This window comes from Rhyacophila brunnea, unplaced genomic scaffold (genome assembly GCF_057557595.1).
Source record: "Rhyacophila brunnea isolate RB1 unplaced genomic scaffold, BYU_Rbru_1.0 scaffold_13, whole genome shotgun sequence".
Lineage (NCBI taxonomy): Eukaryota > Metazoa > Arthropoda > Insecta > Trichoptera > Rhyacophilidae > Rhyacophila > Rhyacophila brunnea.
In genome coordinates this window covers 36062188-36080615 of record NW_028232785.1, presented here as the reverse complement: position 1 = coordinate 36080615, position 18428 = coordinate 36062188, and the positions used below count along the sequence as shown (strand labels likewise).

The window sequence follows — 18428 nt, the reverse complement described above, 5'->3', positions numbered from 1 at the left end:
AATACCCACTCATAACTATGCAACATTTTGATTCCTTTGATGTCTACGGAATACGGGTAATTGTAAAACCAAACGAAAATGTTTGTTACTGGCAGTGCCAGTGGCGAAGGGTGGAGGTAGGCTGTTAAGATCCGCCATAAATAGTGCACACTAAACTTTAAGTTAAAACTCTTTCGTTATGCAATCGTTCCATTTCCAATTTGACCAGTGATTCGTTAAATAATAAATATCATCTCATAAGCAACAATAACGACCTCGACACGTTCGCTACCAGTCGAATTTGAATAAAAATGGGGGCCCTGAAAAGGGCCTTTTGTACGACGATAGATGGATTATTGCATGTAATCATAGACGATAAGATTTTTTTTCACGCCTTCTCAGTCTTCTTGGGCAAGAGCACCGCCTGGATATTGGGCAGCACTCCACCCTGGGCGATGGTGACGCCGGAGAGCAGCTTGTTCAGCTCCTCGTTGCGGATGGCGAGCTGCAAATGACGAGGGATGATCCTGGTCTTCTTGTTGTCCAACATTAGCTGCATCTCCTTCGTATATCATATATACGTTTGAATACAGGCTAAATTATTTGGCACATACATGTGGAACGGTGTGGAATGAGTTATTGAGCGCTGAAAACGAGCCTGTCCATTAGATACCTACTGGTATAGTGATTGTGTTAATCGTCACCAAAATAGATGTCAACAATTCGTTGACGAGTAGCATATGCCTCCCTTAATCTATTTTGATTCCGCGTCTCATTATACACGAATTCCGATAGGACAGGCTCATCAACAGGTTCTAGATTCGGTATCCTGAAAAAGAAAGAAAAAGAGATGTGTTAGCACATGACAGACTCAGTCCAATGTCACATCTATTTAAGTAATGTTTTCATGTACTTGAAACTTCAATAATTACCTATAATGTTGCATCATGTTATGCAGAATACAACACGCATATATTATCTTGGTTGCCTTCTCAGGTTTATAATGGAGGGCTCTATCCCCTCGAAGGCATCTAAATTTTGCTTTCAACACACCGTTCAGTCTCTCTATGACATTCCTTGTTGAGCAGTGGGCAGCCGTATAGCGAGCTTCAGGTGAATCTACCTCGGCACGTAGAATCGGAATGAGCATATATTTTTCTACCGCATACCCTGAATCACCTGAAATGTTTTTTGGATCAATCAATAACAAGAGGAAATGAAGAATGACGAAGGACAATGAACAATGATAATCTGTTAATTTTAATATGTTTTCTGTCGTGGTGAATGCTTAAAGATGAAGTAGGTAGGTACCTATTTACATGTGCTGTTGTCAAACTGAGTAAATGTATCTTACCCATGATGTTATCTTGCGCTGTCATAAAGTAGGGTTAAGTATAGCTACTAAATGTCGAAGTAATTTGTGATTTTAATTACCTGAATTTGGACAGGAATTCCTTTGGGTATGCCTCTCATCAACACGGAGTCCAATTTGGTCACTATTTCTTTCGACAGTCTGTATAATTGTAGAATGTAGATGGATAATAAAATTGATAAAACAATATTACGACAGTTATTTGACATCCGCGAAACGAACATTTATTAGTAATAGTATCTATGATTCTAACCATAGAATCCGTAGAACCGAACCACAAATTGTGGTTTGAAACTTTGCATATTATCTTGCATCTCAATTTTCAATATGTAAAATTGACATATTTTCTCTCGTTCTCGCAGTAGCACGGCACATCGAGGTGCCGCTAACTTTGACAGGGATATCGGTTAACTTTCTTACGCAAATGACCGCGAGAATAGCAAATGTGTTAATTTTGATAATTTTATCATAATTAGCCGTTTTAACCTTTTAACACATACGTTTGGATACGTTAGAATAGCCCCGCATGTCTGTCACGGAACACGTTGCTTTTGGAATATAATATACCATTAACATGGATGTAAAGCAAGAATATGATGGAGAACACTCCGATATAGAAGGCAAGCCTTTGTTTGACACGCTGACTTGCCATTCAAACAACCCGGACCCTCGAACTCATGTAACGCAAGAGAATGCGGACGTTTCAAGTTGCAATTTCGAGGTTAGTTTTTGGATAATGATATCATTTACAAACACTTTAGATTGTCAATAGCAGCGATACGTGTAATATAATAAAAACTTGCGATGATATTAAACTTTGTTTCAAAAATTTACATGTTTATAGAATTTGACAGCTACGATACATATGTGTAAATATAATTATTATACATTGTTTTATGGATGTAACGAGAACTAAAACTGGTTTACCGTGTTTACAAAATATAATAATTCTTCTTTCAGTGCCCAATGGCTGACCTCTCCAATATAAAATCTGAGACAGATGATCAACAAGCCGTCGTCAAGCGTGAGGTTATTGAAGATGTTTCACACCCAATATATGATGATGAATACCCTCAACCGGGTTGTTCCTATGCAGATTACAGACCAATTGTAAGTAGATATTATAATGTATGCTGTCTTATATAGAAGGTTGGAATTTGCAAATGCATCTTTGACCATTATTAATTCTCTCCAACTTGTTTCATTTGTTGGTTTTAGCTCACACAAATAATATAATAATACAATATATGTGTAGGTTTATACATCTTTCGTTAAATCATGAGTATTTAATTATGATAATTTATACATCACAATCATTCGAATGTAAAGCAATTTTAATGTGAATAGGTATCTTAAATTGCGATCCACTGTACGTTAAATTAATCATCCGCGAGTGCCTTTTAAGTCATGCAAGGTAAGATATGTAAACAAAAAATAACGTTAATTTGTTCTATTGTTTATGGTACGTCGAATATGCGAAATTGACTATTAGATGAAATGGGCAAAATTTTGGCTAATTCATGTTATAATCAAGCCTGTTGCCTTATTCATGAATTAGGTAAATTATCTGCCGACTACGTGAATTCGTCAGGGTATGGAATTCTTAAACTGTCAACATGACAGAAGAAAAAGTAAATTTAATACGGATGGTTATATTAGTTATAATTGGACATTATATAATATTATTATTATTAGGTTAGATTAGTTCTTGTAATTCTGAATTCAACTGAATGTCCATTTTGAGGTTAGCTAACAAGCGTCGACAAACTATCACAAACATAAAATCGACCATTGCACGATTTTTACCCAAGCACGAATCAAATCGCGAAAATACCTTTTTATAAAATTCTTCCGTTATCATATTATAGTTCTAGATTTTTTTTGCGCATAGTAAATGGATATGAACGTCATTGAAGTTATTGATTGGTATATTTTTATAATATAATCAATGACATTTGACATATTATGTTAGTTTGATTAGTTGCAAAAAACACCACCGGAGCGCGACCATCTATTTTGACCATAGATAATATACGTAAATTTTGACCAATGCATGGGCATTTGTTACATTTAGTTTAGTTGCAAAAAACACCACCGTAGCGCTTCTATCTAATTTGTCCAGTGCATTAACTGGGCAGAAAAATTACTGCCGAATTCACGCACTCTGCAGATATTTTGTCTAATTCATGACTAAGGCAACGGGCTTGCATTTTTCACGATTTACGCAAATTTTTGCCCATTTCATGTAATAGTCAATTTCGCACATTCGGCGTAACATTTATAAAAAAATTGCTTCCAGCAAAGAGGAGGTTTATTGCACGCATCCCGATGCATAAGCTGCTCGGCCATCGTTACGTTATTTAGGTGATCATAAGTTATTTTATCAACAAATATCAGGAATAAACATAGCACGGTTGCAGAGTGAACATATTTTATTGACATCAGTCAATTATGTAATCCAATCTTTGAATTTGCATTCAAAACTATATTAATTTTGTATAAAACAAATTACACATATTGTACCAAGACTTGTAACACAATAATTGTATTATATTATTCTGTTTTATGTATTTCCTTTTGGATGTTACATGTTGAGTTCCATATTGCGTTTTAACTTTTTACGGATTATTCTGTAACAATATTGAATTCGTATGTAATACCTTGGTATGGGTAGGGTAGGTACTATTATCATTTTTACTCTATTTTTTTTACTTATGACCATACATAGGCTCGACGAAATTTTGGACTCGCTGGCATTCGGACGTCAATTTGTTTCGTGATGACAACGGGGGTTTATTCTTAAATTGTGTAAAGATGACTGAAAACGTTACCTAATTACTTGAAAAAGAAAACATGTCAATGAATATATTATTATTGTTACTAATAGAACATGGTGTGTAAAACTCACACCTCCGCTCCCGTTATGTATATGCAGCCACGTCATACGTGGCCGGCTTACGTGTGCCAGATCAAAGAATTTAAGCCCTCATTTTGTCCCGAGCAGAGCCGCACGGGACTGGTGATGCAGCCTTGCACCGAAGTGCGAATGCATGATCTTAATTTATATGGCAAGTACCAGAGTGACTTTAATTTGAAGAGTCGCAAGGGGAGTCGAGAGTGTCCCGCCCCCCGTACGCTCTGGCGAATTTAGTAAAGGCCGCAAAATTGGCCTCGGTTGCCACCATGTCCGTGTGCCCTATTGGGCCCGAATGGGGTCGGACCCGGGCAAATACTAATATAACAATAAACAGAACATTAAATGGACGCATCTTCGATTTATATGACAAATTATATTTCGTTCGGCATGTGTCATTTGCACACGCGACCCGCAATCCGCGCATCGCCTAGCCACGATCTGTTTAGAACATGCCTTAAATGATGTATATCTGGATGATGTATTTAAGATTAATTGCTGGCCTACTAATTACTAATTAATTATCATGTTAATTATTTCTAATGGCCAACAAATGTAAACGCGTCAGTCGCGGTGTCAGCACTAAATGATTTGATTTCTTAAAATTCTGAAAATCATAAACGTTCAAAAAAAATAACTCAAACGGAACAGTAAAAAACATAATTTAGAATTTATAAAAACGATAATTTTGGCTTTCCAGCTTTCAACTAAGGAATTTTTCACAAGACATCACGATACAGATAGGAGGCAACAATCCTCGCCTGTTGGAATCGAAGATCAAGTGATGCAGTGTTCAGAAATGACTATAGACGAACAAAATATTAAAGAAGAAATCTTTATAGCAAATACTCCGAAGGAACTTCGACTTATTCTGACAAGGGTAATATATTTCTCACGCATTTAATTTTCAGCATTTGCACATTTTTAGATGCGGATGTGTCCTAAAAAGTCACAAATTGATTCACGCTAACACGATTGCTGATCAGCGACTTAGTAATATAATATCCTCGCTACAGGTAGCATAGATATTTAAGTTTTAAAATGAATGGACATAGGTATCTAGCGTGTACCATCAGACAGTCGACAGTGCCTAACATTTCAAAATGATTTCTGGTATCTAGCCACCGCAGAGTTCTTGACGAAGTGCATTCTGTACGTCCGGCTTTGTGCCACTTTCTCGAACACTGCTGGCCGTATATTATAAATAGCACTAACAATGTTGGTTTCCAAGGCGTCAATTATGTATGGCTTATCAGCGTCACCTAGCCACTCAGAAAATATTTTATATTTGTCAAATCGCACGACTTTGGAAACAAATTGACAGGTTCATATCATAAATAAACCTAATTCAATAAGTCGATGGTTGCGGTCGTATTCCGATACGTAGTTTCATCTTGTAAGGATCAATGCCATCCATACGTGCAACAGCAACAAATATCATTGATAATGGGCCAGTGCCTTATGATCTCCATTGACCGTAACGCGAGCTCCCGCCTCTTTTTTTAATAAATAAGGTTCGATGATTCCACCAGCATGTAAACCGCACAAGCTAGTGCATTATTTTTATGTAAAGAAATCTCTAGGGCCTCTTCCAGATTGGACACTATATGCGCCAATTTTGTTTATTAACAAACCCGTTTAGCCCAAAATAAGCGTCATCGCTTAAGTAAAACATTATTTATATCTTTGAACCGCTGTTCGATCGTCACTCTATTCATGATTTGCCGGTCTAAATACTGATCATCAGTGTCAAAAACTTAGAACTTAGAAGCACTCTTTTACGTGGACAGCGCAGCGCGCTGCTTTCCATAACCATGGCCTACCGAACAACTTCTACGGCCGCGCTCCCGGTCCTGGCCGGCATTCTCCCACTAGATCTGCACATACACGTCAGCGGCGCGTCAAGGCCAATTATCTTGCATTTAAAAAAATTGCGGCGTCTTACTGCGGGCGGTAAGATCTCTTCTCATAATTTTTGCTGTCCGTATGATTAGCTTCATTATTTTATTTTATATACACTAGAATCATTTTTATTTTCATAATTTCCTTGTTCTCTTCTCTCCCCGGCACTTTGCATTAGAAAGTAACTTTAAACTCAGTCAGAACTCACTCTGAGCGTAGCAACCTTAGTCCTGGGTATCTCCTCCTAGGGCATTCCCGGCCTAAAACTAAACTACATGCTTCACATCGCCAATGTAGGGCCACGTGATACGCCCGATTAAGACCGGGTGTGGTGCGTGGCGGGTTTTGGTTTGTAGGGATTAACTTCAATGTCAAAAAGGATGCACAGTAATACAGGTCGGTTTGACGATTAACCTTTTCGTATGTTCTATGTAAGTAAAAAATAAAACTCTTTTTTTCCATTGTGGAATCTTGAAAACAGAGAGGTAACGGTATTTCATGCGAATCGAGTTGAAATATCACGAAATCAGTGATTTAATGTAGTACCTGATTATATTATTTCACCTGCCATTAAATACAAAATCTCGATTGTCTTTTTCATCTTTAGCGAGTGTTGTGCAGTGGATAAAAATTCATCTCTCAAGTAAGATATGTTTTGTCCTTGCATGTAGTGTGTATTTTTAGTATGGATAAGTGATTGCACCCCTTTCCCTACTTTACTTTAGATTTTACAATCAAAAGATTATGGAAAACCTGAAGCAGCTATTCATTTATTGACAACCAATAATTAATAGGCGAAAGCGGGATATGCTGCAAGAGTGGGCAAGCAAAACGTTATTAATTTAATTTACAAATTATTATAGTGATATTTAATAATAATATTCCGAATTCAAGAAATATTGAAATCAACCGTAGAAGTTTTAACTTTATATAGTAATTTTGAGTTTCGTTGTCTAATAGTAATTCCCACACCCCACAATATTTTCTCCAATATGAAGTACTATCGTGTAGTGAGTGCTCTATTAAATCAAGTAGAATTTAGAAGTATGATAATATACCTTCGTTTCGCCTCTAAGTTAGGCAGGTGACAGTCACCCAGATTCGACTAGCTCAGATATGTGATCTGGGGTCATCTATATGAGGATCTTGGAGTACATAGTGGAAACACTCGATGATGGTGCTTCACTACAGTTATTTTAACGAATAAAACTCACGTTCAGAATAACGATATTTATTGTTAATGGCACTACTATGGTCAAGGTCACGTATAATTTATTATATTGTATAATATAGTTCTTAGAAAAACTGTAAAGAAAATATATATAGTCATAATTATAGGAACTAATTTGTAGAATTTTATTGACTATTTAGGTCCAAATTTATTTATATTTTATTTATTTCATTTTTATTAACTTATAAAAGTCATAATAATGTCTGAATAATATAGAGTCGCTAATTAGAAAGTTGGAGAACCGCACACGTAATTAGGATGTACTCGCGGCCATCAGGTTTGACCAGAAAAAGAAGAGATACGCTGCGCGGATTAAAGTTTTACCTCTCAAATAGTTACATCTTGAATAAGAGAAGTAGTTTACATACATAAAGATCCCTTAGCTCATCGACTGGACTTGTAAAGATGAACGTTTAAACTTATTATTAAATTTGCATAATAATAAAATATGCTGTTTTTCACACTACTCTATATAACAACTATGTATTCTGTTACTTCATTTTGATTATAATATAATGGTAATTATATAATTTTTAGGTATTAATTTAATCGAATCTATACATTGAGTAATGGCATATTAAATTTGCTCGGTGATCTTATGTTAACAATACAATTAAACATTTAAATACATATTATTTCCTTATGCATACGAGTAATACCTATACATTTATTTAATTAATCCTATATACTATAAAGCTGAAATAGGCAGTTATGTCGTCAAAACTTCCCCTCCACGAACACCAACTGAAGGTCAGTGCTCTTGTGTTGGTGTCATAGGCTTATGCACACTCTCCAACGACACTATTGCCATTTAACTCTCATTTCGTTATTTAATAATGTCTGCAGATGCTGAGAAGCAAAGTGAAAAAAAATAACAAATGGAATATTATAACACATAACAATTCATAATATTGATTTTTTTTCTAGGTTTCTACCAAGGGATTTTTCACAAAGCATCACGATACAGGCGTTAGTCAACAATCCTCAGATGGTGGAATCCAGGATAGAATGTTACAGTATTCAGAAGTCACGATAGATGAGAAAGACATTAAAAAAGAAATCTTAGAACAAGATACGCCGAAGGAACTTCGACTTATTCTGAGGAGAGTAATCCATTTCTCACGTAATTTAATTTGCTGCATTTGTAGCGCAGTTTTTTGTAGCAGAAGTGCTCTAAAAACTCACAAAATTGCTCGTATAGACGTAATTGATGCTCAAAATCAAATTATAGCATTTTCTCAACACAGTAATAGTAAAGCAAATAAAAATACAAGTACATGTGAAAAACCTTTTAAATGCAATGTATGTTCATACAGATGCTCGCAAATTGGTCATCTTAAAGTACATAAAATGACACATACTGGTGAAAACCTTATAAATGCAGTGTATGTTCATATAGATGCGCGCGTCTTGCTGATCTTAAGAGACATAAAATGACACATACTGGTGAAAAACCTTATAAATGTAATGTATGTTCATATAGATGCGCGCGTCTTGCTGATCTTATGAGACATAAAATGACACATACTGGTGAAAAACCTTACAAATGTAATGTATGTTCATATAGATTCTCACAACTTGGCAATCTAAAAAAAACATAAAATGACACATACTGGTGAAAAACCTTACAAATGTAATGTATGTTCATATAGATTCTCACAACTTGGCAATCTAAAAAAACATAAAATGACACATACTGGTGAAAAACCTTACAAATGTAATGTATGTTCATATAGATTCTCACAACTTGGCAATCTAAAAAAACATAAAATGACACATACTGGTGAAAAACCTTACAAATGTAATGTATGTTCATATAGATTCTCACAACTTGGCAATCTAAAAAAACATAAAATGACACATACTGGTGAAAAACCTTACAAATGTAATGTATGTTCATATGGATTCTCACAACTTGGTAATCTAAAGAAACATAAAATGACACATACTGGTGAAAAACCTTATTAAGGCAATGCATGTTCATATAGATGCTCGCAACTTAATGATCTTAAGAGACATAAAATGACAAACTGGTAAAAAACCTTATAAATGAGATCATTGTTCATTTCGATGCTCGTGACTTGGTCATCTCAAAACACATTAAGTGACACTTACGTCCTGATAAAAAAAACCTTATCAATGCATTCTATGTTCATATAAATGCTCGACATCTAGTTGTCTTTACGGCCCATATGCTCAGCGTAGGTAAAAATGGAGCTTTTATGGTATTTTCAGAGCACAACCCTGGACATTCCTTAAACGTTGTAGATAATCTATTTATATAAGTTTGAAGCTATATTATTCTTTATATTTATTTTAAACATTTGATGTCTGCATAAATTATTTTTATTACATAAAAGAGGATTCTTTTTAACCTCTTGCTCTAATGTTTTAGAATATAGTCATATTTCAGTACATAAATGTGCAGTTGTGTTAAGATTTTTTACATTTATTAATTTTTGAAAGCATTTATAAAATCATCAGTATAATTTATGTCGACATTATTATAGTGAAATATTTACGATAAAAAAATATATTGATAATCTCTGTGATCCCAAATTTGACAAGAATTAGGTATTTTATTATTCAAAAAATGGGCAAAATTAACACATTTGAAGATGATTCTAAAGACACCGATTATAAGCTATGTCTTTGACCATTCAAGTGTGATAAACATCGTATGAATAATGATTGCTTTATAATAATTATTGACCTAGGAAAAAGGTAATATTTTTTTGAAATACACCATTTCTATTGGCATTACCTAGTGGTAAAGCTACAACATACGGTCGTTGCCATCAATTGACAAACGATAAATGAAGTAGGGATTAAGATCATAGTAACGCGCGTGTTTGAACATGTACCGTTTTTAAAAAAAAAAATGTCGGTTAGGTTAGGTTAGGTTAATTGTCGCGTAATTAACATTAGAAGAACATTAGAAAAATAATCAATCCTTTTATTTAAAACCAGTTAGACGCCACTTAAGACCTGGCACGCGAGCAGCGTCCACCAATGCCAAGGATGTACAGGCACGCATTTGTTTCAGTGCCGAATTGTTTGAATGTAAGTAGGTACTGTGTTTTAATTTTATCGTGGAATTTTAAAACAAACACATTCGCAAATGAATAGCAATTGACAGAAACTCGGAATGTTTGTGAGTTTTATTATAAGTATGTATTGTAGTCATTGTCAACACAATGTTATGTTATTTTAATCAAACTTGTATTTTTTTTACTTAAATAAATTAATAAAAGTATTTTTGCACTAATATTTTCTACATAAAACCTATGTTTTTCCAAGATTGAACGAACACGATATTAATAATAAATCTCTTAAGGAGGCCAATCCCCGAATGAAGCATGGCCGAAGTGAGTAGTGGTGAGTAGTCATAACGGGATAGTGTGTTCTCTGACGCGTCCGCGGAAGTGTACTACCCCTTCCTGTGTCCAATAGTGCAACCTAATAATTGCCAAAAATCGGGTGTACATATTATATGATCGCCTTATAGTTTGCATTATATTTTTGTCTATGCCGTCATCTGACGGCATAGACAAAAATAATATGTAGCAATCATACTAAAAGTGTATTTATTTATTCCTTTGCAGAATTAACAAAATGTCAATGGCCAATAGGTATCAGATGGAGCTGTTGGTGGAATTCATGGAAAGTAAGTACATAAACGTTTTTATTCAATTTGGATATATTGTAAACATATCTCGTATACTCGTAAGAAATGTAGCCTACTAAAATTATGCCAATATGTGGAGTTAACACAGTTCGAGACATAACCTGTATCATTATTATGACATAATTTTATTATATGGTTGAAAGTGTTTAATTTGCGACGGCGAATTGTGTAATGACCTCGTTTTTTGAGACTAAAAACCAAACCATATCCTACTGTAACTCAAACCAGTGACACGAACATAATTCGTAGACCCTAAGTGAATGCCCTTCTGGGGGAGTAGTTGGAGACCCAACCATTTTGGTCTGACCTCAATAGCCAAATCTACCACTGGACATATGACAGTTGCCCCTTGACAAAGCTAAACATGATTAAATATGTAAATGAGTCCCACAGTTTGCCTTGCCAGGTCCCATCACCTCTCAAGGTGAACTGTGGAGGAGAAAAGTTGGTCACAAACCATGTATATATAGGTAATAAGGTAATGTAATTACAATTTCAAGTAAATTCATGTTAGGTAAAGGGTTAACTAAGATAGATTGAACATAGAGTACGATATAATTGGTAATGTAATTTGTAATATATTAGGTAAATATAATATAATATGCAATGGGTTGGATAAATAATAAAGCGGGATATATGGACAGGGGTTAATTGTAAGTATATGGTAATTCAGGTAATATTAATATTAATCATTTATAGGATATAACAAAGGGCTACTAGGAAAGTTAAGTTGATCATACGATGTAGGTAAGCGCTGCAACTGTGCTCTATTTATTTCTAACTAATATATATTTTGTTTAAATAATGTTATAAAAGTAGGTACCATATAAGAGTATTAATTAAGACTAATATCTCATTAGTTAACTCCATTAATTATTTTTCTTAGAATTGATGATTTACACCTCTTGAGTGTAATATTTTTATTGTTTATAAAGAATAATGACCGATTATTAGGTTTAACGATTTATTATAATAATATGCTATCCAGTGTGTTGTTATTAATAAGATAGGGTTTTTACTAATTAGGTTTTTCTGACACTTCAACTATTCATAATTCGTTTGTTGTATTTTTTCTTTTTTGTAACCTCTGACTAGATACGTAGGTAATGGAGTTTTTACCTACTCTATTGTATGATTTACTATATAAGGTAGAGTTAAGATTGTTCGTTGTTAGTGTGTGTTTGCCTTTGGTGAGTGTACACGACGCCTGAAGATGCCGAAAGGCGAAGCCCGGGTCGCGAGAAACGACTTAAATGGAATAGTACAGAGCTTGAATCCATTAGAATTTAAATTAAAAAATTCCATCAAGTAGTACCTTCGGTCGAAAGTATTAATATATCTTATAATGCTGATGAAGTCGATGAAATATTGGAAGACAGTGAATTCGAAGTCGGCGACGGTTATGACTCCGACAACAGCGACGACATTTCATATTCGTCAGGTGGGAACGGACGACGATGTTCAGCCTGAAGAATCAAACCAAGAAATTGAGGTCTTCTCGGAGCCTGATGATGAGATTGTTTTACAACCTTCGACATCACAATCCAGGGTTCTTCCCTGCCTCACAAAATGGTAGGTTTACAATTTTCTTAATAATAAATTTATTGGTTTTGTATACATAATATCCAGTCATACACTCATGCAATAGATTCTTTTTCATTAGGTACCTACATGATTTGGCATAAAGACACGAATTCATTACATCTTCTACACATTATGTACCTATTATTTCTTATTTTTTATGATTTTTAGTATTATCATTATTTATTATTTATTGCTAAATACTTACTTGAATTAATGAGGAAATATGGATAATGTAATAATATGTTTTCATATTGTTTCAGTATGCCGAATGCTGGTCCAGAATTGAAGGAAGATTTTTTGGCGAGAGGACATGTTGCTGACAATGTCCTCAGCTCCTTTTTCGAATATTTCAACCTCGCTCTCTTCGAAAAAATAGCTGAGCAGACAAATTTATATTCAGCGCAAAAAAAGGACCGGCATCCAAATTATGATGGGTACGTTGAAGTTTCCGCAGACTCGAATGTACTGGTGTTATGATCTAAGCATTCCAATTATTAATCAAGCAATGCCCAGAGACCGGTACTTCGAACTGCGGAATCACTTGCATTTTGCAGATAACACTGTTGAACGCACGGGCTGCACAGATAAACTTTGGAAGATTAGTCCTTTTTTGATTTAGGTACTAAAAAAATGCCATACTTTGCCCAGACCTGCTCATAACTCCATCGACGAGCAGATGATACCGTTCACTGGCCGCTGTGAACACAGGCAATTTGTGCCTAACAAGCCAAATCCTGTAGGCCTTAAAAATTTTGTTCTCGCGGCCAGAGATGGATTAGTGATAGATTTTCACATATATGTAGGGAAGGGAACGGTATCAGATTGAGATATGAAACAGTTCGGTCTGGGCGCAAGTGTGGTCAAGTTTCTCTGCCGGACCCTCCACAATCCTCCTGCATTGTCTTATACTGATCGTTTTTTCACTAGTTTGAAGCTCGCCGATTCGTTACTTCAAGACAAAATATTCTTAACTGGAACTGTCAGAAGTACCTAATAGAATCGGCGATGTAATTAAGAAATTAAAAAACGATAAGGCAATGCAGAGGGGAGATTGGGATGAGAAGGTTCCGTAGGATGACAAAGTCTGTGTAGTCAAGTGGAAAGATAATAAATCCGTGTTATTATTTTCCACTGCGGTCGGCAGTACTCCTGTTGGTACCTACCTGCATGCGATGGTCGAAGAAAGTAACGAGGAAGATCAGTGTCACTCAGCCGGCCAGTCAGTGCCACCCATCGACATATTGTAAAGCACTACAATATGTCGATGAGTGGCATTGATCTTTGCGATCGGATGATTGCTTATTACAGGACTGCCATAAAGACATGCAAATGGCCTGTGAGGGTTTTTAACCACTTTGTGGACTTGGCGGTGGTAAACTGTTGGCTAGTGTTTATGCGGAATTGTAAACTAGAAATGTACCCCGAAAGGATATAATGGGACTGTTGTCGTACCTACCGAATGAGATAAGCAAAAGCTATGATTCGGTATGAAGGTCGGGTAGCCAACATTTTAGCACTGCCAGCACGAGGTCGGCCAAGAAACATGTCGACATCGCAGGTAGACACAGAGCCACCAGCTCGCAGTAGAAAGGTTGTTTCCCAACCGATCGCTGAGGTACGTTTGGACAACGTTGGCCACCATTCAGCATCCGTGTGCAAGATACCCTGGATGCAAGTCCCGCACCAGGAATATTTGCATAAAATGCAATATATACGTGTGCACTAAATTTTGCTTTGAGCTGTATCACACGGTATAGGATGCAGCTCAAAGCAATTTCAAAGTACATATTTAGGGTTTTATTTCATAATTTTAACTAATTTTAAGTGTAAAAATATTTTATTATCCTATTTATAATGTTTTTGTATTGTTTTTATTGTGTAATGTTCCATTAAAATATCCATTCCTATGAACAAGTTGTTTTCTTTACCTTCCCTAAGTATATAGAGTAGGTAATATTCATTTGCAGTGTGACCTGGTATGTGCATATAGTATATTTTACTTTATAAAATAAAAAAACCTAAAAAATTTTTTTTTGTCAATAGACTAATACTTCTCTTCCATAAAATCAAAGAAATATTTTTTTCGATGGCTGGTTCTCCCTCGGGTCTAAGGTAAAAGGTTATATTAGAATATATTATTATATTCTTAAATAATATGTAAATAAATTTTTGTCTAGCAATTTTTTTCATCAAGAATTCCATTCCACTAGCAACTTTAATTTACTTTATAATTACTTATTATGGTAACTTACTGCCATCTGGTTTGAATTGACCAAAGTTTTTAGTAACAGATTTTTAGAAATAATTCATGGTAGATGACATTAAATATAAATAGATGGCGTAAAAGTCACATTATATGTGTTATTTAGGCAAAGACATCGCCTTAAGTGAGGCAAGCAACACTCATTCCAGACTCCATTAGAGTCTGGGAGTCCACGCCTCTATAGTTGGCATGAGAATGATTCGAAATTTAAAATTGAGCGTCATTTTATACTAAATATTTTCCTTCAGCTTTTCCCCCGTTTAGTAGAAAAGCGCGCGCCTAATTTACATTATTGCACAAACTTAAGGCTATACTTCAGTGTTGAGGCATTTTCTAAAAAACCCGTGGCTAGGTGATGCGCGGATTATAGTAATGACGCGTGCAGAACGAAATATAATTTGTCATAAAAATCCAACACGCGTCCGTTTACTGTTACGTTTATTGTTATATTACTAATAATAATAGTATATTAATTGACAAGTTTCCTTTTTTAAGTACATACGATAAGTTTTTTAGTCATGTTTACACGACTTAAGAATAGTTTCATCCAACGCCACGACAAAACAAACCGACGTGTGCACACTTATCTTTCGATCTCCAATTGGCGAAGAGTGCTAAATTTCGTCGCACCTACTGTTGAAGATTATTTGCCGTTTCACTGAAGTGCGCTCTTAACAAGATGAGGTATAGAGTGGAATCGATGTTTAAAGGTAATTACTTGGCAACTTGCTGAACTCCACGAACACAATTGTTGGCAAAAGCGAAAAAACTGCTGTGGGCTTAATTATTGCAAAATATAAGAAAAGATAAAATTAATGAATAAAGAAGTATATAATAACACGTCACCTGCCGGGTTACTAATGGAAAAGCAACATTTAAAAAGTTATTTAGTGTTTAAAAACCCACTTAGGTAGGTTTTGATACTTAACATCGGATTTGAGTATGTTTTGAAAGTCAATCATATGGATATAGGCTTTTTTGAAAGGAAATAAAGTGAATTGAAATAAAAATTTATGCCAGGGGTGTATGACGGAGTAAAGCAATAATGAAAGATGTGTTATATTATTTATTTTGGAAAATTATTATTTTATCAAAGAAAAAAGAATATTGGGCGTAAAATAATTTCGACTTTACAACTTAAATTATACGTTTTCATTACATACTTGCAATATAAAACGATAATACAATATACCGGGTGCCGGACGACATCCCGAAGGCCAAAGTCCCGAATGCTGAAACCCCGAATGGCCGAAATCCCGAAAGCCTAAATCCCGAAAGCCGAAATCCTGAATGCTGAAATCCCAAATGGCCTAAATCCCGAATGGCCGAAATCCCGAAATACTAAATCCCGAAACCCGAAATCCCGAATGCTGAAATCCTGAATGGCCGGAATCCCGAAGGCCGAAATCCCGAAAAATAAAAAAAATACAAACAGTAATAATTGCGCAATCCACTTATCTTGAATTGCGCAAATTTTACACGAAAGACAAAAACCATATTTTTGTAGAACAAATGGGCAAACGTAATTTAAAAAAATAATATTTTTTTTTCTTTATATGTCTAATTCGTATGGTTATCACTTATCACATTAATTTTTACATATTACATTCCATTATTTATACTTTATTATACCTATATTATATTATTATGTATTTTAGGTATAATGTGTATAAAATTTCGATGTATTTCGATTATTTTAGGTTGCGAAATATTATTATTTACACGTGTTCACCAAAGGTATTTAAACTAATATGGCTAAATATCTTTACGATGCAGCAGCTAATGATAGCTAGCCTGACACTCAATAATAAAAATGAATACTAGGTATAAATACCCACTGTACCTATTCATGAATACGGTGCGGTAGGTGATGTATATTAGGATTCATAAGAATCATAAGTATTCATGAATAAAGTGTGATAATGGATATTAAGTTTGTTTTTATCAATGTCAATCATAAAATATCATATCACGTCATTATTGTAAGTATATGTTTAACTGTCAAACATCATTCTATTTTCAGTAAATTCAATTTTAGTAAAGAGAATTTAGTAATACATAATTTCAATTAGTAGGTTGAATGTTTTCTGATTTTTTCATTTGTAAAAAAAGTAGGTAGGTACTTATTCCTATACAAATATTATATTCATATAATGTACATTTACATACGTATAAGGTACATTTTATTATCTATCTATACAATTATTATATTCATATACTTAATGAAAGCATTTTTTAAAGAAAAATTTTATCACGTAAAATAAAATCAAATAAATTGATACAAATAAGAATACACCCATGTTGGTTAAAACTTCAAGATAACTTGCATGTCACTTTTTTGTAATCGACTTTTTCATCTTTCCGGATTCCTCTGGCGTTATCTAGCTTTACCAATATGTGCTAGTAGAATTGTTGAACACACTGAACCACTCATAGTTTTAAAAATTTCAAAAATGTAATAAAAATACAATGAAAACACGGAGAAAATTACAGTCACAACAATCCTGAAGGTTAGACTGAAGGAAGTGACCTTTCCTTCTACGGTCTTAATTGGACGAAAAATCAAAATGGCGGTTTTTATCTCTGATGTCATTGGTTGTATGGATATGAGTCTATTTTGAAACTAAACCATTAAGGATTTGAGCACGATTTGATACTGAACATGATTTTCAACACGAATTATCTCTGTATTTAAAGCAGTTACGCAACCGAATGAATATTTATTCTATAGGTATTGCTATAGAGAACAGTTTGGCATCAAAATTTGAAAAAACTCGAAAATGGTCGTTAGGTATCTTTTGATAATAAGGTGCTCAAAAGGTGCATGCATTTGTCATATCATTCTACAGGACGTATACTTACGTCTTAATAAGCAGTAGGTATCTTCTTATAATATTTACTTTACGTGAGAATTTTCGATCTACGAATAAATATTGAATGTGAAAATAATGTCACGACGATCACTTTTGTTAAAGCTGGTTAATTTTTCATTGGTTTAGAATGATTTAGAATGGTGGTAAGATCGTTGCACAAGTTATATGGTGGAAGTGACGTTTTTGCTCAGATGATGGTCGCTACTTCCTTAATCCGCATACGAATACCTACTGCGATAGCTTATTGACAAGGTAAAAACCTTTTCTTCCATTTAGATAATATATAAAAATACACAAAATTAATCGTTTTAAAATCGTCACACTAACTGCGTAGTCACGATCTTTGTTCCGAAGGCTACCCAAAATAACATTGGTACGTATGTGGGTTTGTGAAAATCGTATAATAAGAAATTCGGTTCGACCGTTTCTAAAGATCTTCTCATAAGAAAAAGTGTCGTAGATAAAAGATATACACAAGTTTATCTTTTGTATGAAAGCGACAGATTCGCTGTCCCTTACGGACTATTTCGTACTGGACCTCAACCAGGAGGGTATAAAAGGCGACGCTTTTCCTATGAAAAATCAGTTCTACAGATCTCCATCGTAGCAGCAAGTCTTCAAT

At 34.6% G+C, this 18428-nt stretch overlaps 2 protein-coding genes across 3 annotated transcripts in view; one reads left to right on the top strand and one right to left on the bottom strand.

Annotated features, from left to right (window-relative positions):
* The window catches only part of LOC147077406 (uncharacterized), a 264249-nt gene that overhangs the window by 227311 nt on the left and 18510 nt on the right, over positions 1-18428 (top strand). The window lies entirely within an intron of this gene.
* Positions 47-1849, bottom strand: LOC147077407 (histone H2A-like). Of its 2 annotated transcripts, XR_015069455.1 has the most exons (3): positions 1414-1849; positions 912-1158; positions 565-808 (listed from the first exon to the last, which is right to left on the bottom strand). XR_015069455.1 is itself a non-coding variant. In XM_085940831.1 (2 exons), exon 2 carries the CDS (start codon positions 536-538, stop codon positions 368-370), a length of 171 nt encoding a protein of 56 aa, XP_085796957.1. In that variant the 5' UTR covers positions 539-808; positions 912-1849; the 3' UTR covers positions 47-367. The 2 variants fall into 2 exon arrangements, 1 of the variants encoding a protein (XP_085796957.1); XM_085940831.1 differs by having other exon boundaries at positions 47-808; positions 912-1849.

Excerpts from the sequence above, each read along its gene's own strand:
- LOC147077407 (XM_085940831.1), bottom strand. The coding sequence starts at position 538 with ATGCAGCTAATGTTGGACAACAAGAAGACCAGGATCATCCCTCGTCAT.